The 27152-nt window shown below is 43.5% G+C and overlaps 2 protein-coding genes across 2 annotated transcripts in view; both read right to left on the bottom strand.

Annotated features, from left to right (window-relative positions):
• Positions 1-21912, bottom strand: part of LOC106568408 (chondroitin sulfate N-acetylgalactosaminyltransferase 1-like) — a 61523-nt gene extending 39611 nt beyond the window's left edge. The window contains exon 1 of the mRNA XM_082960524.1: positions 21530-21912. The gene's annotated coding sequence lies outside the window, so the exon portion shown is untranslated. The remainder of the gene's footprint in view (positions 1-21529) is intronic.
• Positions 21913-25073: 3161 nt separating this feature from the next.
• Positions 25074-27005, bottom strand: nxnl2 (nucleoredoxin like 2). The gene is made up of 2 exons (XM_014138725.2): positions 26424-27005; positions 25074-25676 (listed from the first exon to the last, which is right to left on the bottom strand). The coding sequence occupies exons 1-2, from the start codon at positions 26723-26725 to the stop codon at positions 25505-25507; spliced, it is 474 nt and encodes a 157-aa protein (XP_013994200.1). The 5' UTR covers positions 26726-27005; the 3' UTR covers positions 25074-25504.
• Between the last annotated feature and the right edge of the window lie 147 nt (positions 27006-27152).

Below are 27152 nucleotides of genomic sequence, written 5' to 3'. Positions count from 1 at the left end.
TTATATGACTAGTATATACTGTACATTACTACTATGTACTGTACATGACTACTATATGACTATTATATAGTATACATGACTATTATATGACTACTATTTACTGTAGATGACTACTATATGAAAAGTATATACTGTGTATGACTATTATATGACTACTATGTACTGTACATGACTACTATATGACTATTATATACAGTACATAACTAATATGTACTGTACATTACTAATATATACTGTAAATGACTATTATATACTGTACATGACTGTTATATACTGTACATGACTACTATATGAGAATGATATACTGTACATTTAAAAAATGTATATATTATACGTTTATTTAACTAGGCAAGTCAGTTAAGAACAAATTCTTATTTTCAATGATGGCCTAGGAACAGTGGATTAACTGCCTTGTTCAGGGGCAGAACGACAGATTTTTACCTTGTCAGCTCGGGGATTCGATCTTGCAACCTTTCGGTTACTAATCCAATGTGCTAACCACTAGTCTACCTACCGCCCCAGTCATATATATAGTCATATGTACATGACTACTATATTAGTAGTCAAGAGAGCGAGAGTTGCACCCCTTCTGAAAAAACCTACACTCGATCCCTCCGATGTCAACAACTACAGACCAGTATCCCTTCTTTCTTTTCTCTCCAAAACTCTTGAACGTGCCGTCCTTGGCCAGCTCTCCTGCTATCTCTCTCAGAATGACCTTCTTGATCCAAATCAGTCAGGTTTCAAGACTGGTCATTCAACTGAGACTGCTCTTCTCTGTGTCACGGAGGCTCTCCGCACTGCTAAAGCTAACTCTCTCTCCTCTGTTCTCATCCTCCTAGACCTATCTGCTGCCTTTGATACTGTGAACCATCAGATCCTCCTCTCCACCCTCTCCGAGTTGGGCATCTCCGGCGCGGCCCACGCTTGGATTGCGTCCTACCTGACAGGTCGCTCCTACCAGGTGGCGTGGCGAGAATCTGTCTCCGCACCACGTGCTCTCACCACTGGTGTCCCCCAGGGCTCTGTTCTAGGCCCTCTCCTATTCTCGCTATACACCAAGTCACTTGGCTCTGTCATATCCTCACATGGTCTCTCCTATCATTGCTATGCAGACGACACACAATTCATCTTCTCCTTTCCCCCTTCTGATAACCAGGTGGCGAATCGCATCTCTGCATGTCTGGCAGACATATCAGTGTGGATGACGGATCACCACCTCAAGCTGAACCTCGGCAAGACAGAGCTGCTCTTCCTCCCGGGGAAGGACTGCCCGTTCCATGATCTCGCCATCACGGTTGACAACTCCCTTGTGTCCTCCTCCCAGAGTGCTAAGAACCTTGGCGTGACCCTGGACAACACCCTGTCGTTCTCCACTAACATCAAGGCGGTGACCCGATCCTGTAGGTTCATGCTCTACAACATTCGCAGAGTACGACCATGCCTCACACAGGAAGCGGCGCAGGTCCTAATCCAGGCACTTGTCATCTCCCGTCTGGATTACTGCAACTCGCTGTTGGCTGGGCTCCCTGCCTGTGCCATTAAACCCCTACAACTCATCCAGAACGCTGCAGCCCGTCTGGTGTTCAACCTTCCCAAGTTCTCTCACGTCACCCCGCTCCTCCGCTCTCTCCACTGGCTTCCAGTTGAAGCTCGCATCCGCTACAAGACCATGGTGCTTGCCAACGGAGCTGTGAGGGGAACGGCACCTCCGTACCTTCAGGCTCTGATCAGGCCCTACACCCAAACAAGGGCACTGCGTTCATCCACCTCTGGCCTGCTCGCCTCCCTACCTCTGAGGAAGCACAGTTCCCGCTCAGCCCAGTCAAAACTGTTCGCTGCTCTGGCACCCCAATGGTGGAACAAGCTTCCTCACGATGCCAGGACAGCGGAGTCAATCACCACCTTCCGGAGACACCTGAAACCCCAGCTCTTTAAGGAATACCTAGGATAGGATAAAGTAATCCTTCTAAACCCCCCCCCCCCCCTTTAAAGATGTAGATGCACTATTGTAAAGTGGTTGTTCCACTGGATATCATAAGGTGAATGCACCAATTTGTAAGTCCCTCTGGATAAGAGCGTCTGCTAAATGACTTAAATGTAAAATGTAAATGTAATTAGTATTATATACTGTACATGACTACCATATTACTATTATATACTGTACATGACTAATATACACTGTACATTACTACTATGTACTGTACATGACTACTATATGACTATTATATACTGTACATGACTACTGTATGACTTTTATGTACTGTACATGACTATTATGTACTGTACATGACTATTATGTACTGTACATGACTATTATATACTGTACATTACTATTATATACTGTGCATGACTACTATATACTTTGCATTACTATTATATACTGTACATGACTACTATATGACTAGTATATACTATATGACTATTGTATACTGTACATGACTACTATATGACTTTTATATACTGTACCATGACTATTATATGACTATTATATACTGTACATTACTATTATATACTGTGCATGACTATTATATGACTATTATATACTGTACATTACTATTATATACTGTACATTACTATTATATACTGTGCATGAGTATTATATGACTATTATATACTGTACATTACTATTATATACTGTGCATGACTACTATATACTTTACATTACTATTATATACTGTGCATGACTATTATATGACTATTATATACTGTACATTACTATTATATACTGTACATGACTACTATATACTTTACATTACTATAATATACTGTATAATATGGCTAACGAGTGGCGCAGTGGTCTAAGGCACTGCATCTCAGTGCAAGAGGCATCACTGCAGTTCCTTGTTTCGAATCCAGGCTGAATCACATCCGGCCGTGATTGGGAGTCCCATAGGGCGGCGCGCAATTGGCCCAGCGTCGCCTGGGTTTGGCCGGTGTAGGCCTTCATTGTAAATAAGAATTAGTTCTTAACTGACTTGTCTAGTTAAATAAAGGTTAAATAAATATGTAATAATTAAATAAACATGACTATTCCAAGAGATTCCAAGACTATTCCAAGAGATGTACAGTATGTGTCAATATGATGTCAAGATCCATTGCAGATGTTGATATAACAATTCCGAAAATTATTATTTACTAATTATGATTGCATTATGTAGGGATTATGAATGTGTTATGTAGTCCTCACGTAACTACCCTTAAATACATTATTACCTGTGTTAACTGAGGGGGCATGCCCTGCTGGTAATCACTAAAGAGACACATGATGAGGTCACAGCCTATGGAGGGAAAGGCTCCTGTCTGATCAGATCATCACTACTGAGATTCTCAGACGATTTTGGCCTTCCGGTAACAACCCATGGCTGCATCTCAATAATCTAAAGTGGCTTCCTCCTCTTGTCTCCTCTCCTTCATCTTTGCTTTTCTGAGACTGACTGGACAGACAGGTGAAAACAATATGGGGGAGCCTGAACAGGTATTAACTTTCACCTGCCTGGTAAGCACTAATTTGCCCCAGGGGCGCCGTAAAGCAACACATTTCAAATCAAACCAAATTGTATTTGTCACATGCTTCGTAAACAACATGTGTAGACTAACATTGAAATGCTTACTTACGGGCCATTATCAACAACGCAGAGAGAGGAAAAAATTGAAATAGTAAAAAAAAAGGGAGGGAATAAAACAAGGAATAAATACACAGTGAGTAACAATAACTTTGCTACTATAGACCGTGCCTTCAGAAAGTATACACACTCTTTGACTTTTTCCACACTTTGTTGGGTTACAGCCTGAATTTAAAATGGATTCAATTGAGATTATGGGTCACTGGCCTATACACAATACCCAATAATGGAGCCGAAGGAGATGGGCGCCGTTTTATGATCCGTAACCAATTGTGTCATTGTATATGTTTTTTCGCATTATTTGTAACTTATTTTGTACATCATATTTCTGCTACCGTGTCTTATGCCCAAAAATAGCTTCTTGATATCAGGGCAGCAATTACTCACCCTGTACTGGAGGAATTTTTCTTCTTCAATGAGTTGGACGGGAAGGATTTACTCCAGACACCCTACAAGGCCCTCATCCCCGTCATTCGCAGGAGGAAAAGACGGAGGCATCGTGGACGACGGTCCGGGTGCCTTGTAAGGATCTGTCACCAATAGGGTAATCTACCTTTACCATCGGTCCTATTAGCCAACGTACAATCAATCAATAATAAAATAGAACTACGAGCACGTATATCCTACCAACGGGACATAAAAAACTGTAATATCTTATGGTTCACCGAATCGTGGTTGAACGATGACATGACTAACATACAGCTGGTGGGTTTTAAGCTTTTTTGGCGAGATAGAACAGCGGTCTCTGGTAAGTCAAGGGGTGGTGGCCTATGCATAGTTGTAAACAACAGCTGGTACATAAAATCAAAGGAAGTCTCGAGGTTTTGTTCACCTGAGGTAGAGTATCTCATGATAAGCTGTCGACCACACTATTTACCAAGATTTTACCATATTTTTCGTACTTGTCTATATACCAATCTGAGGTGCAGTTAACTCTAATGAACTTATCCTCTTCAGCACGGGTAACTCTGGGTCCTCCTTTCCTGTGACAGTCCTCATGAGAGCCAGTTTCATCATAGCGCTTGACGGTTTTTGCGACTGCACTTGAAGAAACTTTCAAAGTTCTTAAAATGTTCCGGATTGAGTGACCTTCATGTCTGAAAGTAATGATGGACTGTCGTTTCTCTTTGCTTATTTTCGCTGTTCTTGCCATAATATGGATTTGGTCTTTTGCCAAATAGGGCTATCTTCTGTGTACCACCCCTACCTTGTCACAACACAACTGATTGGCTCAAATGCATTAAGAAGAAAATAAATTCTACAAATTAACTTTTAAGAAGGCACACCTGTTAATTGAAATGCATTCCAGGTGACTACCTCATGAAGCTGTTTGAGAGAATGCCAAGACTGTGAAAAGCTGTCATCAAGCTAACAGGTGGCTACTTTGAAGAATCTCAGATGTTTAACACTCTTTTGGTTACTACATAATTCCATATGTGTTATTTCATTAGTTGTTATGTGTTCACTATTATTCTACAATGTAGAAAATCATTAAAAAAATATTATAAACCTGGAATGAGTAGGTGTGTCCAAACTTTTGACTGGTACTGTACGTATATATTAATTACAAATGAAAAGCTGAAATGTTTTGAGTCAATAAGTATTCAACCCTTTTTTTTATGGCAACTCTAAATAACTTCAGGAGTAACATATGCTTAACAAGTCACATAATAAGTTTCATGTTTAATTAACATGATTTTTGATTGACTACCTCATCTCTGTACCCCACACATACAATTATCTGTAAGGTCCCTCAGTCAAGCAGTGAATTTGGTAGAGAGGTTAACATTTAATTCTCTGGCAAGAGCTCTGGTGGACATTCCTGCAGTCAGCATGCCAAATGCATGGGCCCTCAAAACTTGTGGCACAACGCGTTCCAGTTCCCGACAATATCCAGCAACATCGCTCAGCCATTGTAGAGGAGTGGGACAACATTCCACAGGCCACAATCAACAGCCTGATCATCTCTATGAAAAGCAGATGTGTTGCGCTGCATGAGGCAAATGGTGGTCACACCAGATACTGACTGGTTTTCTGATCCATGCCTCTACTTTTTTTAAGGTATCTGTGACCAACAGATGCATATCTGTATTCCCATTAATGTGAAATCCATAGATTACTGCCTATTGAATTTATTTCAATTGACTGATTTCTTATGTGAACTGTAACTCAGTAAAATCTTTGAAATTGTTCCATGCTGCGTTTATATTTTTGTTCAGTATAGTTACTCCATAATACTAACCTAAATTATAGAGTGAAAAGCAGGAAGCTAAAGTAAACTAAAGTAAAACTGCAAAAAATGTGGCAAAGAAATTACATTTATGTCCTGAATACAAAGGTTTATGTTGAATGCAAATACAACACAACACATCACTGAGTGCCACTCTCCATATTTTCAAGCATGGTGATGGCTGCATCATGTTATTGGTATGCTTGTAATCGTTAAGGATTTGGGAGTTTTTCAGGATAAAAAAGGAACGGAATAGTGCTAAACACAGGCAAAATCCTAGAGGAAAACCTGGTTCAGTCTGCTTTCAACCGCGAGATGATTTCACCTTTTAGCAGGACAATAACCTAAAACACAAGGCCAAATCCACACTGGAGTGAGTTACCAAGAAGACAGTGAATGTTCCTGAGTGGCCGAATTACAGTTTGGACTTCAATCTATTTGAAAACATATGGCGAGATCTGAAGATGGTGTGAATACTTATTTAAATGAGATTTTTCTATATTATATTTTCAAAAAATTTGCAGAAATCTCTAAGAACATGTTTTCACTTTGTGATTGTGGGGTATTGTGTGTAGATGGGTGAGAAGAATATATATTTAATCAATTTTGAATTCAGGCTGAAACACAACAAAATGTGGAATAAGTCAAGGGGTATTAATACTTTCTGAAGTACACTGTACACGGGGTACCAGTACTGAGTCAAAGTGACAATAAAACATATATACAGTGCATTTGGAAAGTATTCAAACACTTTTGACTTTTTCCACATGTTGTTACGTTACAGCCTTATTCTAAAATGGACTAAATAGTTTTTTCCTCTCATGAATCTAAACACAATACCCCATAATGACAAAGCAAAAACAGGTTTTTAGAAATTTGATCAAATCTATTAAAAATAAAAAACTTAAAAATCACATTTACATAAGTATTCAGACCCTTTACTCATTACCTTGTTGAAACACCTTTGGCAGCGATTACAATCTCGAGTCTTCTTGGGTATGATGCTACAAGCTTGCCCTGTATATATATATATACAATTAAATAGTGTACAAGTGGCATCCTCTCCTCATCTCCTTTCCACTACACAGCCATCAACAGAAGAATTTTTATATATATATATATATATATATATATATATATATATATATATATATATATATATATATATATATATATATGTATATATATATATATATATATATATATATATTTCTTTTTTTTCTTCTGTATGTGGCATCCTCTCCTCATCTCCTTTCTACTACACTGCCACATACAGAAGAAGAAAAATATATACACTGCTCAAATAAATAAAGGGAACACTAAAATAACACATCCTAGATCTGAATGAATGAAATAATCTTATTAAATACTTTTTTCTTTACATAGTTGAATGTGCTGACAACAAAATCACACAAAAATAATCAATGGAAATCCAATTTATCAACCCATGGAGGTCTGGATTTGGAGTCACACTCAAAATTAAAGTGGAAAACCACACTACAGGCTGATCCAACTTTGATGTAATGTCCTTAAAACAAGTCAAAATGAGGCTCAGTAGTGTGTGTGGCCTCCACGTGCCTGTATGACCTCCCTACAACGCCTGGGCATGCTCCTGATGAGGTGGCGGATGGTCTCTTGAGGGATCTCCTCCCAGACCTGGACTAAAGCATCTGCCAACTCCTGGACAGTCTGTGGTGCAACGTGGCGTTGGTGGATGGAACGAGACATGATGTCCCAGATGTGCTCAATTGGATTCAGGTCTGGGGAACGGGCGGGCCAGTCCATAGCATCAATGCCTTCCTCTTGCAGGAACTGCTGACACACTCCAGCCACATGAGGTCTAGCATTGTCTTGCATTAGGAGGAACCCAGGGCCAACCGCACCAGCATATGGTCTCACAAGGGGTCTGAGGATCTCATCTCGGTACCTAATGGCAGTCAGGCTACCTCTGGCGAGCACATGGAGGGCTGTGCGACCCCCCAAAGAAATGCCACCCCACACCATGACTGACCCACCGCCAAACCGGTCATGCTGGAGGATGTTGCAGGCAGCAGAATGTTCTCCACGGCGTCTCCAGACTCTGTCACGTCTGTCACATGTGCTCAGTGTGAACCTGCTTTCATCTGTGAAGAGCACAGGGCGCCAGTGGCGAATTTGCCAATCTTGGTGTTCTCTGGCAAATGCCAAACGTCCTGCACGGTGTTGGGCTGTAAGCACAACCCCCACCTGTGGACCTCGGGCCCTCATACCACCCTCAAGGAGTCTGTTTCTGACCTTTTGAGCAGACACATGCACATTTGTGGCCTGCTGGAGGTAATTTTGCAGGGCTCTGGCAGTGCTCCTCCTGCTCCTCCTTGCACAAAGGCGGAGGTAGCGGTCCTGCTGCTGGGTTGTTGCCCTCCTACGGCCTCCTCCACGTCTCCTGATGTACTGGCCTGTCTCCTTGTAGCGCCTCCATGCTCAGGACACTACGCTGACAGACACAGCAAACCTTCTTGCCACAGCTCGCATTGATGTGCCATCCTGGATGAGCTGCACTACCTGAGCCACTTGTGTGGGTTGTAGACTCCGTCTCATGCTACCACTAGAGGGAAATCACTGCCAGCATTCAAAAGTGACCAAAACATCAGCCAGGAAGCATAGGAACTGAGAAGTGGTCTGTGGTCACCACCTGCAGAACCACTCCTTTATTGGGGGTGTCTTGCTAATTGCCTATAATTTCCACCTGTTGTCTATTCCATTTGCACAACAGCATGTGAAATGTATTGTCAATCAGTGTTGCTTCCTAAGTGGACAGTTTGATTTCACAGAAGTGTGATTGACTTGGAGTTACATTGTGTTGTTTAAGTGTTCCCTTTATTTTTTTGAGCAGTGTATATAAATATATATATATATATATATATATACATATATATATTTTTTTCTTCTGTATGTGGCAGTGCAGTGGAAAGGAGATGAGGAGAGGATGCCACTTGTACACTATTTAAATGTACCCTGAGTCCACAGCCTGTAACAACCAGGCCTTCTCCCAGCAGCAGAGATCCCTTCCACACAGAGCCAGAGCCAGGGACTGAGGTTGGTAGGAGAGACTGAATGAATGGTGATTCACAGCCAAACCACTGACTCTCAGTGACTGTGTCAATGGATTGATTCACTGGTTGCCATTTGACTCCCCATGGGAACTGTGAGGGCTGTCATACCGCAATATAAAACCTCTACATCATATTATGGGATGATGTGTTCTTTTCTGAAATCAATAATTACATTATGATTCATTATTAAATTTCAACGTCATACTGATTCTATCTACATTTAATACTGTACACAAATCCCAATATAACCCTGATGTGAAACTGAATGAAAAGTACATTACAAGATTACATCTATTCCTACTTCTGAAACCAAGACCCATATTCATAAACCGTCTCAGAGTAGGACTACTGATCCAGGATCAGTTCCACATTATTCATGCACTCTTATTCATTATGATATTAAGGGCAAAACTGACCCTAGATCAGCACTCCTACTCTGAGACGCTTTGTGAATAAGTTGGCAACTGAGCTAAACTTCAAGTCTTGTCTTAATTTTCGGTCTGAAGTGAAACAAACTGCCACTGTATTGCAGTCAGGAAATGATGTGCCTTTTAACTTTCTGGCAGGTCTCATCTCAGCGGTGATGTCATAGCCTGTCCAATACAGAGGGAAGTATTAAACTGTGGTGTTACAGTTTAGAGTTTAGCCATGTTCCTGTCACCTCTGATTAATGGTGTTGTGTACGAATAGTTACGTACCACTGTGGGTTCTGTCTTACTGCTGTTACTTCGGCTAATGTTTCTGACGTTCTTCCTGTGTTCGTATAACTAAGAGGGATTAGTTTGTTCCTTTGAAGCAGTAGAGCTAGATTTAATCCATCCTACCTTACAAATGTTTATGCGGAATCTTTGTTTACGCATTTGCTAAATAGGAATCATTACGTGATCATTATGCAAATAGTGTTTATAAACGCTTGTATACGAATGTAGAAAAAAAAGGACCATAAGGGCACCGACCGGATATAACATATTCTGATCTGACTAAGCTATGATAAGTAGTGTATTTTCTCTTTCTGAGGACTTGCAGAAGAGGGAGCGACAGAAAAGAGAGAGAGCTGAGGTGGCGAGCTGGGCGGGTGATGATCAGAGGGGGACACCTCTTGGGTTAATCTCTGAGTAACATCCGGTTGTGACATGGAAACGACTATCCCTGTTAGAAAGGCTTCCTGACTACAGGGTATTGGTGGCTGAGCGGCATGGGGCTGTGCCCTGTGCACTGTGGGTGGGAGGCGGAGGTGTGTGTGTTTGTGTGTGTGTCTGTGTGTGTGTGCGTGTGTGCGTGTGTGTGGGGGGGGTGGACAGATGGTTCGCAAGGTACCATTTATTCTAAATACTGACCCATTTCTGGCCTATTCCCAGACAGCAGTCACAGTTATGCCGGTGAAATAACATGTCCTTGTCAAACAGAGATGAGAGGGGAAGGAACAGGTTGGGGAGGTGGGGAGGTGGGGAGGGTGTGGAAAGGGCCTCTGACAGCCTTCTTTTTCTTCTCTGCAGAAGACAGTGTCTTTGTGAAGTGTGAAGTATTTGAGGTTGGATTTTGTAGGATTCTCTCCTGTGGCTCTGAGGTGTTGCTGGTGTGCTAAGATGTAGGTTACTCCATGCTGTCTGTAGACTACTCCATGCTGTCTGTAGGTTACTCCATGCTGTCTGCAGGTTACTCCATGCTGTCTGTAGACTACTCCATGCTGTCTGTAGGTTACTCCATGCTGTCTGCAGGTTACTCCATGCTGTCTGTAGACTACTCCATGCTGTCTGCAGGTTACTCCATGCTGTCTGTAGACTACTCCATGCTGTCTGTAGGTTACTCCATGCTGTCTGTAGGTTACTCCATGCTGTCTGTAGACTACTCCATGCTGTCTGTAGACTACTCCATGCTGTCTGTAGACTACGCCATGCTGTCTGTAGACAACTCCATGCTGTCTGTAGACTACTCCATGCTGTCTGTAGACTACTCCATGCTGTCTGTAGACTACTCCATGCTGTCTGTAGACTGCTCCATGCTGTCTGTAGACTGCTCCATGGTGTCTGTAGACTACTCCATGCTGTCTGTAGACTGCTCCATGCTGTCTGTAGACTGCTCCATGGTGTCTGTAGACTACTCCATGCTGTCTGTAGACTATTCCATGCTGTCTGTAGACTACTCCATGCTGTCTGTAGACTACTCCATGCTATCTGTAGGTTACTCCATGCTGTCTGTAGACTACTCCATGCTGTCTGTAGACAACTCCATGCTGTCTGTAGACTACTCCATGCTGTCTGTAGACTGCTCCATGCTGTCTGTAGACTGCTCCATGCTGTCTGTAGACTATTCCATGCTGTCTGTAGACTACTCCATGCTATCTGTAGGTTACTCCATGCTGTCTTTAACTACTCCATGCTGTCTGTAGGTTTCTCCATGCTGTCTGTAGACTACTCCATGCTGTCTGTAGACTACTCCATGCTGTCTGCAGGTTACTCCATGCTGTCTGTAGGTTACTCCATGCTGTCTGTAGGTTACTCCATGATGTCTGTAAGCTACTCCATGCTGTCTGTAGGTTACTCCATGCTGTCTGTACGTTAGTCCATGCTGTCTGTAGGTTACTCCATGCTGTCTGTAGGTTACTCCATGCTGTCTGTAGACTACTCCATGCTGTCTGTAGGTTACTCCATGCTGTCTGTAGGTTACTCCATGCTGTCTGTAGACTGCTCCATGGTGTCTGTAGACTACTCCATGCTGTCTGTAGACTGCTCCATGCTGTCTGTAGACTGCTCCATGGTGTCTGTAGACTACTCCATGCTGTCTGTAGACTATTCCATGCTGTCTGTAGACTACTCCATGCTGTCTGTAGACTACTCCATGCTATCTGTAGGTTACTCCATGCTGTCTGTAGACTACTCCATGCTGTCTGTAGACAACTCCATGCTGTCTGTAGACTACTCCATGCTGTCTGTAGACTGCTCCATGCTGTCTGTAGACTGCTCCATGCTGTCTGTAGACTATTCCATGCTGTCTGTAGACTACTCCATGCTATCTGTAGGTTACTCCATGCTGTCTTTAACTACTCCATGCTGTCTGTAGGTTTCTCCATGCTGTCTGTAGACTACTCCATGCTGTCTGTAGACTACTCCATGCTGTCTGCAGGTTACTCCATGCTGTCTGTAGGTTACTCCATGCTGTCTGTAGGTTACTCCATGATGTCTGTAAGCTACTCCATGCTGTCTGTAGGTTACTCCATGCTGTCTGTACGTTAGTCCATGCTGTCTGTAGGTTACTCCATGCTGTCTGTAGGTTACTCCATGCTGTCTGTAGACTACTCCATGCTGTCTGTAGGTTACTCCATGCTGTCTGTAGGTTACTCCATGATGTCTGTAGACTACTCCATGCTGTCTGTAGGTTACTCCATGCTGTCTGTAGGTTACTCCATGCCGTCTGTAGGTTACTCCATGCTGTTTGTAGGTTACTCCACGCTGTCTGTAGACTACTTCATGCTGTCTGTAGACTACTCCATGCTGTCTGCAGGTTACTCCATGCTGTCTGTAGGTTACTCCATGCTGTCTGTAGGTTACTCCATGCTGTCTGTAGGTTACTCCATGATGTCTGTAGGTTACTCCATGCTGTCTGTAGGTTACTCCATGCTGTCTGTAGGCTACTCCATGATGTCTGTAGGTTACTCCATGCTGTCTGTAGGTTACTCCATGCTGTCTGTAGGTTACTCCATGCTGTCTGTAGGTTACTCCATGCTGTCTGTAGGTTACTCCATGATGTCTGTAGACTACTCCATGCTGTCTGTAGACTACTCCATGCTGTCTGTAGACTGCTCCATGCTGTCTGTAGACTGCTCCATGGTGTCTGTAGACTACTCCATGCTGTCTGTAGACTGCTCCATGCTGTCTGTAGACTGCTCCATGGTGTCTGTAGACTACTCCATGCTGTCTGTAGACTATTCCATGCTGTCTGTAGACTACTCCATGCTGTCTGTAGACTACTCCATGCTATCTGTAGGTTACTCCATGCTGTCTGTAGACTACTCCATGCTGTCTGTAGACAACTCCATGCTGTCTGTAGACTACTCCATGCTGTCTGTAGACTGCTCCATGCTGTCTGTAGACTGCTCCATGCTGTCTGTAGACTATTCCATGCTGTCTGTAGACTACTCCATGCTATCTGTAGGTTACTCCATGCTGTCTTTAACTACTCCATGCTGTCTGTAGGTTTCTCCATGCTGTCTGTAGACTACTCCATGCTGTCTGTAGACTACTCCATGCTGTCTGCAGGTTACTCCATGCTGTCTGTAGGTTACTCCATGCTGTCTGTAGGTTACTCCATGATGTCTGTAAGCTACTCCATGCTGTCTGTAGGTTACTCCATGCTGTCTGTACGTTAGTCCATGCTGTCTGTAGGTTACTCCATGCTGTCTGTAGGTTACTCCATGCTGTCTGTAGACTACTCCATGCTGTCTGTAGGTTACTCCATGCTGTCTGTAGGTTACTCCATGATGTCTGTAGACTACTCCATGCTGTCTGTAGGTTACTCCATGCTGTCTGTAGGTTACTCCATGCCGTCTGTAGGTTACTCCATGCTGTTTGTAGGTTACTCCACGCTGTCTGTAGACTACTTCAGGCTGTCTGTAGACTACTCCATGCTGTCTGCAGGTTACTCCATGCTGTCTGTAGGTTACTCCATGCTGTCTGTAGGTTACTCCATGCTGTCTGTAGGTTACTCCATGATGTCTGTAGGTTACTCCATGCTGTCTGTAGGTTACTCCATGCTGTCTGTAGGCTACTCCATGCTGTCTGTAGGTTACTCCATGCTGTCTGTAGGTTACTCCATGCTGTCTGTAGGTTACTCCATGCTGTCTGTAGGTTACTCCATGCTGTCTGTAGGCTACTCCATGCTGTCTGTAGACTACTCCATGCTGTCTGTAGGTTACTCCATGATGTCTGTAGACTACTCCATGCTGTCTGTAGGTTACTCCATGCTGTCTGTAGGTTACTCCATGCTGTCTGTAGGTTACTCCACGCTGTCTGTAGGTTACTCCATGATGTCTGTAGGTTACTCCATGATGTCTGTAGGTTACTCCATGCTGTCTGTAGACTACTCCATGCTGTCTGTAGGTTACTCCATGCTGTCTGTAGGTTACTCCATGCTGTCTGTAGGTTACTCCATGCTGTCTGTAGGTTACTCCATGATGTCTGTAGACTACTCCATGCTGTCTGTAGGCTACTCCATGCTGTCTGTAGACTACTCCATGCTGTCTGCAGGTTACTCCATGCTGTCTGTAGGTTTCTCCATGCTGTCTGCAGGTTACTCCATGCTGTCTGTAGGTTACTCCATGCTGTCTGTAGGCTACTCCATGCTGTCTGTAGACTACTCCATGCTGTCTGTAGGTTACTCCATGCTGTCTGTAGGTTACTCCATGCTGTCTGTAGGTTACTCCATGCTGTCTGTAGACTACTCCATGCTGTCTGTAGGTTACTCCATGCTGTCTGTAGACTACTCCATGCTGTCTGTAGGCTACTCCATGCTGTCTGTAGACTACTCCATGCTGTCTGCAGGTTACTCCATGCTGTCTGTAGGTTTCTCCATGCTGTCTGCAGGTTACTCCATGCTGTCTGTAGGTTACTCCATGCTGTCTGTAGGCTACTCCATGCTGTCTGTAGACTACTCCATGCTGTCTGTAGGTTACTCCATGCTGTCTGTAGGTTACTCCATGCTGTCTGTAGGTTACTCCATGCTGTCTGTAGACTACTCCATGCTGTCTGTAGGTTACTCCATGCTGTCTGCAGGTTACTCCATGCTGTCTGTAGGTTACTCCATGCTGTCTGTAGGTTACTCCATGCTGTCTGTAGACTACTCCATGCTGTCTGTAGGTTACTCCATGCTGTCTGCAGGTTACTCCATGCTGTCTGTAAGCTACTCCATGCTGTCTGTAGACTACTCCATGCTGTCTGTAGGTTACTCCATGCTGTCTGTAGGTTACTCCATGCTGTCTGCAGGTTACTCCATGCTGTCTGTAGACTACTCCATGCTGTCTGTAGACTACTCCATGCTGTCTGTAGGTTACTCCATGCTGTCTGTAGGTTACTCCATGCTGTCTGTAGACTACTCCATGCTGTCTGTAGGTTACTCCATGCTATCTGCAGGTTACTCCATGCTGTCTGTAGGTTACTCCATGCTGTCTGCAGGTTACTCCATGTTGTTTGATGGTTCTATCCTTGGTATCCTGACTGTTTTCTTTCTGGCTAGATCTCTGGATGTCTATAATTGCATTCACAATTATTTCTGCATTCCAGTATGCAGCTTAATGTACAAACACTATTACAGTGTGTGACTGTGTGTGTGTGTGTGTGTGTGTGTGTGTGTGTGTGTGTGTGTGTGTGTGTGTGTGTGTGTGTGTGTGTGTGTGTGTGTGTGTGTGTGTGTGTGTGTGTGTGTGTGTGTGTGTACGCAAGTGCGTTACTTAATACATGAAGCTAAAATGTACAAAAATATACCATACTGAGTACTGAGCAAGGTGCAGTGGTTACATCATGAACGCTAAACAGTGGTCGGTCTGTAGTGACTAAAAACAAGATCATGAACCCTACTAACCCCATAACAAACTCAGTGATCTCTATATATCAGTTATTCCTCCTGGTCACTGACGTGTCATTCTGGGCTTCCCTTCTGGAATGTACAGTGGCTTTTAATGTGAATCTGTCTGAACTGGTCATGTAGAAAAAGGGGAAGTTCTACTGTGACATAAAAGCTCCAGGTGAGGTCGACCCCCTGGTTTCACCGCCTCACCCTAACCCCACCATCAGGTCCATCGCTGAGAGGGAGGAGGAGAGGAGGAGAGAGTGAGAGGTGGGCGAGGAGGAGAGGAGGAGAGGAGGGGAGAGGGGGAGAGAACACAAAACCAGTCAAAGGTGTTACTGTAGAGCAGTCCTTGAGAGAGAGAGGGAAAAGGAGAGATGGGGGAGAGAGGGAGAGACAGAGAGGGAGAAAGAAAGAGGGAGAGAGAGAGAAAGAAACAGAGAGAGAGCGTGGGATATAGAGAGAGAGCGAAAGAGAGAGCAACCATGTGAGAGAGAGAGAGAGAGAGAGAGAGAAAGAAAGAAAGAAAGAGAGAGCAACCGTGAGAGAGAGAGAGAGAGGGGGGGGGGGGGGGCAGAGAGAGGGTTAGAGAGAAAGAGAGAGGGGGGGGCAGAGAGAGGGTTATAGAGAGAGAGAGAGGGGGGGGGGGCAGAGAGAGAGAGAGAGAGAGAGAGAGAGGGGGGGGGGGGCAGAGAGAGGGTTAGAGAGAGAGAGAGGGGGGGGGGGCAGAGAGAGGGTTAGAGAGAGAGAGAGAGGGGGGGGGGGGGCAGAGAGAGAGAGAGAGAGAGAGAGAGAGGGGGGGGGGGGCAGAGAGAGGGTTAGAGAAAGGGCTCTTTGATGTCCCTCTGGCCCTCAGGTGATTCTCCCTCCCCTTAATTAGGGTTCCTGGAAGCTACTTTCCTCGGTGCCAGGCCCCAGCCTGATCCTACACTACCCTGGCCGCCATCTGGCCCACTCTGCTCCTAAAAACACTCTCTGTTCTGCTACACACTAAACACTTAATCTCAGTTACGCACTCCATCTCTCTATCTATACACAAAAGCACATAGTGTCACATTGACATACTTACCTAGACCTATACCCTATAGTAAACACAACTTACAGAACTACAATGAAAGTGTTCTTCCTAAAACAATACATAAAAAGCCACAATGCTTTCAATACAATCCATATTAGGAAGGTGTTCTTAATGTTTTGTACTCTAAGTGTATATTTTACCCAGTCTATGACTGGGTTCTTAGTGTAGCAGGATAATCTCGATTATGGATTCCCTCTACCTAGATTGGATATTATACAATAATATTGTCACCCCCACTCCTGCAGGCTAATGTACCATTAGTACAGGAGCTTATATACAGAGTGTGTGTCTGCCCTCATTGCCCTGCCAGATAACACACACACACACACACACACACACACACACACACACACACACACACACACACACACACACACACACACACACACACACACACACACACACACACACACACACACACACACACACACACACACACACACACACACACACACACACACACACACACACACACACACACACACGTGCATACACATACACACATAGCCTTCCCTGTAGCTCAGTTGGTAGAGCATGGTGTTTGCAACACCAGGGTTGTGGGTTCGATTCCCACGGGGGGCCAGCAAAAAAAAAAAATGTATGAAATTGTATGAAATGTATGCATTCACTACTGTAAGTCGCTCTGGATAAGAGCGTCTGCTAAATGACTAAAATGTAAAAAAAAAATAACACATGAACTCATCCAGCATGACCTTCTAGCCTCAGGTTACATCTCATCATCCAGCATGACCTTCTAGCCTCAGGTTACATCTCATCATCCAGCATGACCTTCTAGCCTCAGGTTACATCTCATCATCCAGCATGACCTTCTAGCCTCAGGTTACATCTCATCATCCAGCATGACCTTCTAGCCTCAGGTTACATCTCATCATCCAGCATGACCTTCTAGCCTCAGGTTACATCTCATCTGAATGGGTGGCATGGCTTTGTGACACACACACACACACACTCGCACACACACACACACACACACACGTGCATACACATACACAGGCATGCACACACACCCCTTTCCCTGTTTTCTGGCTTCCCGTGACAAACATGATGTACCGGATTTCTGGCGAATTAGAGTGCAGAATCCAGCGACCTTGTCCAACAAATGGTGTAAGACTTTGGCCAGCAGAACCAGCCTCCTATTAGATCCACACACTGGAGCCCTCTGTCCTCCTGTGTGATGTCCAACAGACTGGAGCCCTCTGTCCTCCTGTGTGATGTCCAACAGAATGGAGTCCTCTGTCCTCCTGTGTGATGTCCAACAGACTGGAGTCCTCTGTCCTCCTGTGTGATGTCCAACAGAATGGAGTCCTCTGTCCTCCTGTGTGATGTCCAACAGACTGGAGCCCTCTGTCCTCCTGTGTGATGTCCAACAGACTGGAGCCCTCTGTCCTCCTGTGTGATGTCCAACAGACTGGAGCCCTCTGTCCTCCTGTGTGATGTCCAACAGACTGGAGCCCTCTGTCCTCCTGTGTGATGTCCAACAGAATGGAGTCCTCTGTCCTCCTGTGTGATGTCCAACAGAATGGAGTCCTCTGTCCTCCTGTGTGATGTCCAACAGAAGGGAGTCCTCTGTCCTCCTGTGTGATGTCCAACAGACTGGAGTCCTCTGTCCTCCTGTGTGATGTCCAACAGAAAGGAGTCCTCTGTCCTCCTGTGTGATGTCCAACAGACTGGAGCCCTCTGTCCTCCTGTGTGATGTCCAACAGAATGGAGTCCTCTGTCCTCCTGTGTGATGTCCAACAGAATGGAGTCCTCTGTCCTCCTGTGTGATGTCCAACAGAATGGAGTCCTCTGTCCTCCTGTGTGATGTCCAACAGAATGGAGCCCTCTGTCCTCCTGTCTGATGTCCAACAGACTGGAGCCCTCTGTCCTCCTGTGTGATGTCCAACAGAAAGGAGTCATCTGTCCTCCTGTGTGATGTCCAACAGACTGGAGTCCTCTGTCCTCCTGTGTGATGTCCAACAGACTGGAGCCCTCTGTCCTCCTGTCTGATGTCCAACAGACTGGAGCCCTCTGTCCTCCTGTCTGATGTCCAACAGAATGGAGCCTTCTGTCCTCCTGTGTGATGTCCAACAGAATGGAGCCCTCTATCCAACAGACCAGTGGGCTCACACTGGAGACTAGAAGGGGTAATGATTTTGGAATGGGATCAGTGAATGGAGCCAGTGTGTATGCATGTGGACATGACTGGTAGCCAGGACTGCTGGCTTTGTAATACAGGTAGGGTTGGTTTATATGGCCAGGTGTGTGTGGTGTGGTGTGTGTGTGTGTGTGTGTGTGTGTGTGTGTGTGTGTGTGTGTGTGTGTGTGTGTGTGTGTGTGTGTGTGTGTGTGTGTGTGTGTGTGTGTGTGTGTGTGTGTGTGTGTGCGTGTGTGTGTGTGTGTGTGCATGTGTGTCAAGCTGTGATCGATAAGGATGACTCATTCTCTGATGTCTGGTCATTAAGGAGAGATATCTCTGTGGAGATCACATTACTACTGAGACATGATAATAATATTTAATAAAATACATGCCATTTATCATCATCATGAACCCATCATGCGATAAAATGACCCTGGCTAGATGGACTCAGAGTCATACCTCTATGTCTCTGGATGGACTGTACTTCAGACAGAGAGAGGATGACTGACACCTGATCTGTGTAACATGAGCTAAATGTCACGTCAGCACCAGCAGCCACCAGCGGGCCAGCAGAGGATTAACTAGTGAATATTCCACACATGGAAACAGGAGGACATCTAACAGATGGACATTAGACTCACACACAGATACATCATGTATTGTTGTAGTGAACATCTCACTAAGGGAAACCATATCCCCCTAAACAGAAAGGATACTTGGCACTAAGTGGCACACATATGTTTGGCTAGTGAAAAGTCATTTCACTGTTACAGCGTGGCGTCTGACTGCTTTTTATAAGGAAAATAGTATCTGACAGATGTTTGACTTAAAATATACTTACAATATCTATATATCTAATGTCTAAATAATTCATACAAAACACATTTCAAGCAATCCCAGTTTATTCATTTCTGATTTAGAAAACAACTGGATCTATTATGGCCAAATATTTTAACCGTGAGGCACTTTAGGCCAACTTTTTCACGATTGAATAAAGCAGGCTTAGAGAGTAATTTCCTGATTAAAACCAAGGCCCTGAATTAGCATGCAGTACAATCAAGAGGACATTAGCTGTGAGTTTTGTGCGAGAGCAGAGCTGCGGCTAGGAGTTTGGATGTTGTAACGTCTGGGGGTATTTTCCCCAACGCAAACAACCAACCTCTTTACTCTACGCTCTCGCAATGGTCCCAATTAACCGCTTACTACTAATCTACCCAATTTTCATCCGAATTTTGCGTGACGTCAGGCGAACGTACTGGCTGGCTGGATGAGTGTGTGTGTGTGTGTGTGTGTGTGTGTGTGTGTGTGTGTGTGTGTGTGTGTGTGTGTGTTGTGTGTGTGTGTGTGTGTGTGTGTGTGTGTGTGTGTGTGTGTGTGTGTGTGTGTGTGCGTGCGTGCGTGCGTGCGTGCGTGCGTGCGTGCGTGCGTGCGTGCGTGTGAGAGAGAGCAAAAGAGCGAGAGAAGCAGAAAGAGAGAAGCAGAAAGGGAGAAGCAGAAAGAGAGAAGCAGAAAGAGAGAAGCAGAAAGAGAGAAGCAGAAAGAGAGAAGCAGAAAGAGAGAAGCAGAAAGGGAGAAGCAGAAAGGGAGAAGCAGAAAGAGAGAAGCAGAAAGAGAGAAGCAGAAAGGGAGAAGCAGAAAGAGAGAAGCAGAAAGGGAGAAGCAGAAAGAGAGAAGCAGAAAGAGAGAAGCAGAAAGAGAGAAGCAGAAAGAGAGAAGCAGAAAGAGAACCTGTCCTGGCAGAGAGGTTCTCTGTTCACACGAGGAAAGGCAGGAGCCTCACAACATCATGTGTCTCCTTTTAGTCACTCGGTGTGCCAGTCCGTCTCTCCCACAGAATAGAATGTGTCATCATTATCATCTCTGTCAACATGAGAAAACTAGGTACACCTCTTCTCTTCACCAAACTCCTTCCATCCTATCCCTGTAGGCTGCTGCTGGGGGAGTGAGACTAGGCTACTGTCTTTCATCTCATAGACACAGTCCCATTTCCACCACAGCCTAACTCTATTCTCATGACAATATCTCTCCCTCCCATCCTGTCTCTATTTTCTTCACAGCATTAGCCCATCTACAAACAAACATCCCAGTGATGACACCCGTATTTAAACAGTCCTCTCTCTCTTTCTCTCTGTTCTCTCTATTTTCTCTCTCTCTCGCTCTCTGTTCTCTCTCTCTCTCTCTCTCTCTCTCTCTGTTCTCTATCTCTCTCTCTCTCTGTTCTCCCTCTCTCTATCCCATTGGAAATGAAATGTTATTTGTCACATGCGCCGAATACAAAGGTGTAGACCTTACAATGAAATGCTTACTGACAAGCCCTTATTAACCAACAATGCAGTTTGAATAAAAATAAGTGTAAGTAAGTATTTACTAAAATAAAGAAATGGACAAAGCCAATCTCTCTCTCTCTCTCTCTCTCTCTCTCTCTCTCTCTCTCTCTCACACACACACACACACACACACGTATTCTGTATGGTCATAATCATTTCACAATCTGAATTATTGTACAAATTGAATTGAAATGCCTGAATATTTCATAAGGCTTAGCTTATACATTCAGCATTATCTTCTTGAGGCTGAAACAATTTCCATCACCAAATCTCATCTCACCATTTAGGAAAGAGACTAAACTTCCCTGATGTGAACAGACAGTTCGTTTGGTGTTTACATGGCAACATGTGCCCGCATCAACCGCCAAATCAAACAATATTGAACACAGGTAAAGCTTATCCTACTTACCAACAGCATGACACTCTCAAACATTAGACACACAGTGAGACGATAACAATCATCATGCTTTCTCCATACCTTTCATTCAACCATTTCTCCTTATTCCAGTGGATGACTCTCGGTGCGATACCCCGGTCTTCAAGCACTGGACCGTAAGCACGAGTGTAAAAAGTGCGGTGAATAAAGAGCATGTGTGTACTCACACAGGAAGAGGATCCTGCGAGCCCAGCCCGCCCCGGTGGTTTCTCCGCCTCTCCTCAACACTCACATAAAGGATGTGTTGTTACCTGATTCAGCATGCCCTTATAGCACAATAAACACTACTGGCTTTCATACATTCATACAGTCCTATGCCAGCAAGAAAGTAGCTTAGTCTTATTCGACTGAATCTCCTAAGTGAGACATGTGGATCTGGATTCGTCTATACCCAATTTTAGCTGTGCTGTAGCTTATATTATTTGGTCTTGTCTGGTTCTGAGATAGACTGGCAGTCCATATGAAAACATCGGGGAGGTGAGAGTTGAGAAACTCCCCTAACGCACAGCATGCGTAAAAAGCGCAGCACGGTTCTGTCTTTTGGTCTAGTATGAACATGTAGGCCAACAACTTTGGTGTTGAAATATCAAATGTACCATTATTGGCTAATATGAAGAGGGAAATAAATGTTAGAACCCGATTGATATGCTATTTCAATTTGAACTGCAGGACCGTTATTCTGAAAAGGTGCGTCTACACTTTAAAAAAACTAAAGAACACCCACAAATCTAGTTGTTTCAATTATTTATTATTAAGTAACTGGTTCCACAGTCTTTTTTTGTGTTTACTCAATTTTTCAGGCAAAGTTTTACTTGAACTAAAACATTTTAGTTGTCCCAAACTTAACTCCAACATGAGAAAACAGACAAAAATGTAATCAGGAATGATGTGTTTGCTCAATTTGTCTCATATGTTCATTCAACTAGAAATGATTATTTAGGGAATCTTACCTAAAAAAAAGGCTGTGGGACAAGTTAAACACACAGTGCTTTAAAAATACAATGTTTTCAACTGACATATTTGACATACATGATTAAATTGTGCATGTTCATTTATACACTATTATTCAGCTTGTCCTAACCTGGGATTTGAATGCACAACCTCTTGGTTCATGGCCTTCAAATTTTCCGCTATGCCACGATGTCTGTGTCAATGACTGATTTCCCCTGTTTTGCTACTCTTTGCACTTCAAAATAAATCTCAGCTCTGTTAAAAATACAGTTATTATCTCATTATTGATTTGATTTACTTACTTATTTAAGCAATTTTGGGGGTTTTTGCATCATTTTGTAATGTTGGTGTTGCATATTACTCTATTTTAATGTTACTCTTTAAATTAAATAGATTTTCTTGACTGTACTTTTGACAGAGCTGAGATTTATTTCTCCGGACCTGTTAGCAGGAAGATTAGAATGCTGTGAATGAAGAGTTTGTGAGTTCAAATCCCATGTGAAGACATGTTGAATACTAATTACTGTATAAATGAACATGCACAATGTAATCTTGTGTGTCAAATATGTCAGTTGAAAACAGTGTCTGTTAAAATACTGTGTGTAACTAGTTCCACAGGCCTTTTTTCTTAGGTACGATGCCAAAATAATGAGACAAATTGAGCAAACAATTAATTTTAAGTTGACTGAACTTTTGCAGAAGTTTTCTCATGTTTGGGCCAACAATTTTTTTTTCAATGACAAAAAGTTGACAAATCTATAAAAAGGCTGTGGAACCAATAATATTTAGTTGAAATCAGTTGTGAAAAGGGAATCCTGTTTTCGCCTGCCGTCGGTGGTATTTTGAGTTGGGATTTAGGCAACTGAGGTCCTCTTGTTGCAACTGTTCTGCGATTTAGAAGCAGAGCTGCACAGTGGTATGAAAACCACAGCCACCAGTCTACCATACAGTGGTTTATTCATCATGTCCACTCATTACACACATTCCCTCCAGCTGTGTCTCAAAGGAATACTGAGAACAGGTCTCAGAGCAGTGTCTGAGGTCAGACAGTTCATTTGGGTACTTGGGAAGTCTGGCTCAAGCAGGTCCTGAGAACAGCACAAATGTTATGTGATTGTGTGCCATGCATTCAAGAGAGTTAAAAGTCAAACTGTTCAAATAGCCTAAGGTTTTTTTTTGCCCTCGGGACTAGTTTGCTCTCGGCAAAGTGTTATATAATGGTTGCATCACCAAGAAGAGCTGGAAAAAAATATTGAGTTTTGTCAACCAGTGCATTGGAGTGACTTCGCCTCACAAGCCTACCTACCTCATGGTAGCCTATAGCCTCGCTGTAGCCTCGGTGTAGCCTTGCTGTAGCCTATAGCCTAGGTGTAGCCTTGCTGTAGCCTATAGCCTCGGTGTAGCCTTGCTGTAGCCTATAGTCTCGCTGTAGCCTCTATGTGCAAACTATGGCCTCCGCCAAGAGGTCTAGACCATTATAGCACACTTGATCTATGCCACAGGTGTGCGCTTGCCCTGTAGTTGTAGGGTCGCTGGTTCAAGACCTCTCAATTGCTAAACTGGTGGCAGCTCTTTCCATAGGACAGCTGTTGGACCAGTGAAAAAGGTGTCTCTGATCACCTGTCACCTTGACAATAACTGCTTTCATAAAAACCCAAATATCCATTTTAATGGTCAAGACGCTGACCTAAAGGCACTTCAGCTGAGTAAGGACAGCAAGTTTCTTCAACAGATTCTAAATAATTCACCATAATTGCATAAGTGAATTAACCCGAGGACTGAACGGCCCAGTCAGCACTGTGTAGGCAGTATTTCAGTCAGAGACCATAATGTAATGGAAGGAGCTGACTGAGCAAGCGCTATGCCTATGGTATTTCAGAGGTTTGTTTAACACAAAATTCCTCTACTTTGTCAAACCTCTTTTAATTCAAAGGATCAATTTCAGTTTAGCATTTGGTCAAATCAAGCTCAAACTAGTTTCCCCTGTTTGACATACTGCAATAGCAACTCTCTCAAAATATTCTTAAAAATACATTGTTTACATGAAATGCTTTTTTCCAAAAGATAATAGGTGGAAAAACATCAACTCTATGGGGGAGGGAGAAGTGCTGTAGCATACAATCTATAGCTGAGGATGTAGACTATATGTGAGTCTATGGCGACATCATGTGGTATAAAGGATATCACTGGAATAAAGTGCAAAGGCATTAGTGTTACCTTGTTAGTTTTTACACCCATCAAGTGGAAATTATTCAATTATTTGACATCAACATGATTTGTTATAATAACATCTCGGGAGCCTTCTCTTTATGTAACTACAACAAGGCCCTTATGTAACCTAAAAAACAATCAAATCTATAGACACAGGCTTGGATGTGTGCTGACTGTTGACTATCATAATCAAAGTCGAAGAGCTTGCCAATTTTCAAGGAAAACAAAATGATTGTGATTAAATGCAAAGAGGTGCACAGGCAATGAGGAGTGAGACTTAGCTATAGTGAATTAGCTATGGTGAAAATACTATCTATCCTATGGGCTTTTCTTTTAGCATACTAATGGCACACTGGGGAGTGGCACTGACTTGATTGTTCCATAACATAACATCATAACACTTCACAATAACTATCAGACTGTAAACAGACAGCAAAGGATTTAATCATTATTGTGCATTTTAAGGCATATAAAACAAAATATAAAAAATAGCCATACGCCTCAAAATATGTATTTCGAAAATATAAGCCACTCATGTCTATTCATTAGAAAAAAAGCAATATTGTCATTGTAGTGCAGAAGTTTAGAATATAGACAGTATTGTGTTGTAGAGCAGAAGTTTAGAATATAGACAGTATTGTGTTGTAGTGCAGAAGTTTAGAATATAGACAGTATTGTGTTGTAGTGCAGAAGTTTAGAATATAGACAGTATTGTGTTGTAGTGCAGAAGTTTAGAATATAGACAGTATTGCATTGTAGTGCAGAAGTTTAGAATAGACAGCTAGATAAGAACAGTCTTTATGGGTTAGGAGCAGGAAGCTGCTCTAGAATGTAGAATTATGTATTTTAGAATGTCTAGGAAGCTTTAAAGTTGTGGAAGACTTCGGCCGCCTCAAGCCAGCTCCTGAAGCAGGCCAGGCCCTGGTCCCGGATCTGTTTCCTGCCTTTGTCTGTGATCACGTCTCCATTCTCCTTCACAATCACCAGCTTGGGGACTGCTGTGATTTTGTACCTGTTCTTGAGATCACTGGGAAGGGAAAGTGGAACAACACAGGGCACAATCAGGTCTTTATCCCCACATGGCTCATACCAGCCAAAAATAACACATTCACTTTTTATGAAGGCACAAAGGATTGTGTCAGTCACAAAAACAAATTATGAGAGGGATGTTGCAGGGTAGCTACACACGTTTCTCATAATTGATAGGCCAATTATCAATCAAATGGGTGGGAATAACAATTTCAGAACACATGTTCTACAACAGTGGTTCCCAACCAGGGGTTCTAGGACCTGGGGGTACTTGGCCTATCCACATGGGGTACTTAAGAAGACTCATGAGACCATAGGCCTACTGCTATATTGCACATGAGGGGGTATTTCAGGGGTACTCCGGGCAGAGCAAAATTCAGTTGGTCGTACAGTAACCGAAAAAGGTTGGGAACCACTGTTCTACAACATAAAATCCTGGCCCCAATGTGTCAGAGCATACCGTAGGCTAGCCTTGCAGAATTCCAATCACTTTGTCTAATCAGGCACGCAGAGACCTTGCCCTATTTTTAAACCTAATCCCTCAAAGGGTGACCTATAAACCTTTTAAAAAGCCCGTAGCCTACAGTTAGCCTACTGTGCTATGGGATAGGATACAAACCGTGGGGAAAAGCATATACGATCAGTTCAGCCATTATGTATGTAGACATGTTTGTGTCACTAGGCTATTTACAATAACTCAAATAGGAATAGGCTACAAGAAAGAACCTAAGTCCTAAGAATTTACTGTTTGTATTGATCCGTCCATGGCAGGGCCAGCCAGTCCCCGTGCATGTCATGATAATATTCCACCATATCATCACTTGACTTGTCAGAAGATATGAAAACTATTTCGAACTGTGCAGGTGGCTCGCTCTCCTCGACAAGTTCCGTGTAAAAATCGCATAGAATAGGGGTGAAATCTCGACAAGGCGGGCACCAGCCGGCAGAAAAATATATTCCTACTACTTTATTCTTGAGAGTTTCTTCTGGATCAATAAGATCCCCTTCTTTATTGAGCAGAGTTTTCCCAACAAAAACCTCCACCATGGTCGAATCGAACAGTTCTAGTTATATACAGCCATGCGCAGCACTAACGACCTAGGCAACTGTAGTCAAAACCAATTTAGGACGGTTACAGTTGTAGCAGTTGCTCGCGGTGAACCGTTACTAACCAAGACGTGAAATCACTCGTAGAAGTGCAAAACGGTCATAATTTTCATTATTCAATCACTATATAGAGAGTTACTATCACCTTACAAACTGTCATAACTTGGTCATAACGAACGGTGTCGACTGCTGTAGAGCTGGTTACTGTTGGTTGGCTAAAACAAACTGCCAGTTTGATTGACATCTCACGTGGCCAATCAGTGTCCTCAGTCCTCTACGTAACTATTTAAATGTACAATCAGTAATATTTACACAATGCAAATAGCCTCATGTCTTTATACCTGCTGAACACTGTGTATGTGACGAA

This window comes from Salmo salar, chromosome 13, assembly GCF_965601325.2.
Source record: "Salmo salar chromosome 13, fSalSal1, whole genome shotgun sequence".
Taxonomy (NCBI): domain Eukaryota; kingdom Metazoa; phylum Chordata; class Actinopteri; order Salmoniformes; family Salmonidae; genus Salmo; species Salmo salar.
The sequence above is the reverse complement of the archived record's forward strand: the minus strand, read 5'-3'. Positions and strand labels throughout refer to the sequence as shown.

Coding starts and splice junctions, on each gene's coding strand:
- nxnl2 (XM_014138725.2), bottom strand. CDS start 26,725: ATGGTGGAGGTTTTTGTTGGGAAAACTCTGCTCAATAAAGAAGGGGAT. Junction 25,677..26,423: donor TGGACGGATCAATACAAACA/GTAAATTCTTAG, acceptor TTCCCTTCCCAG/TGATCTCAAGAACAGGTACA.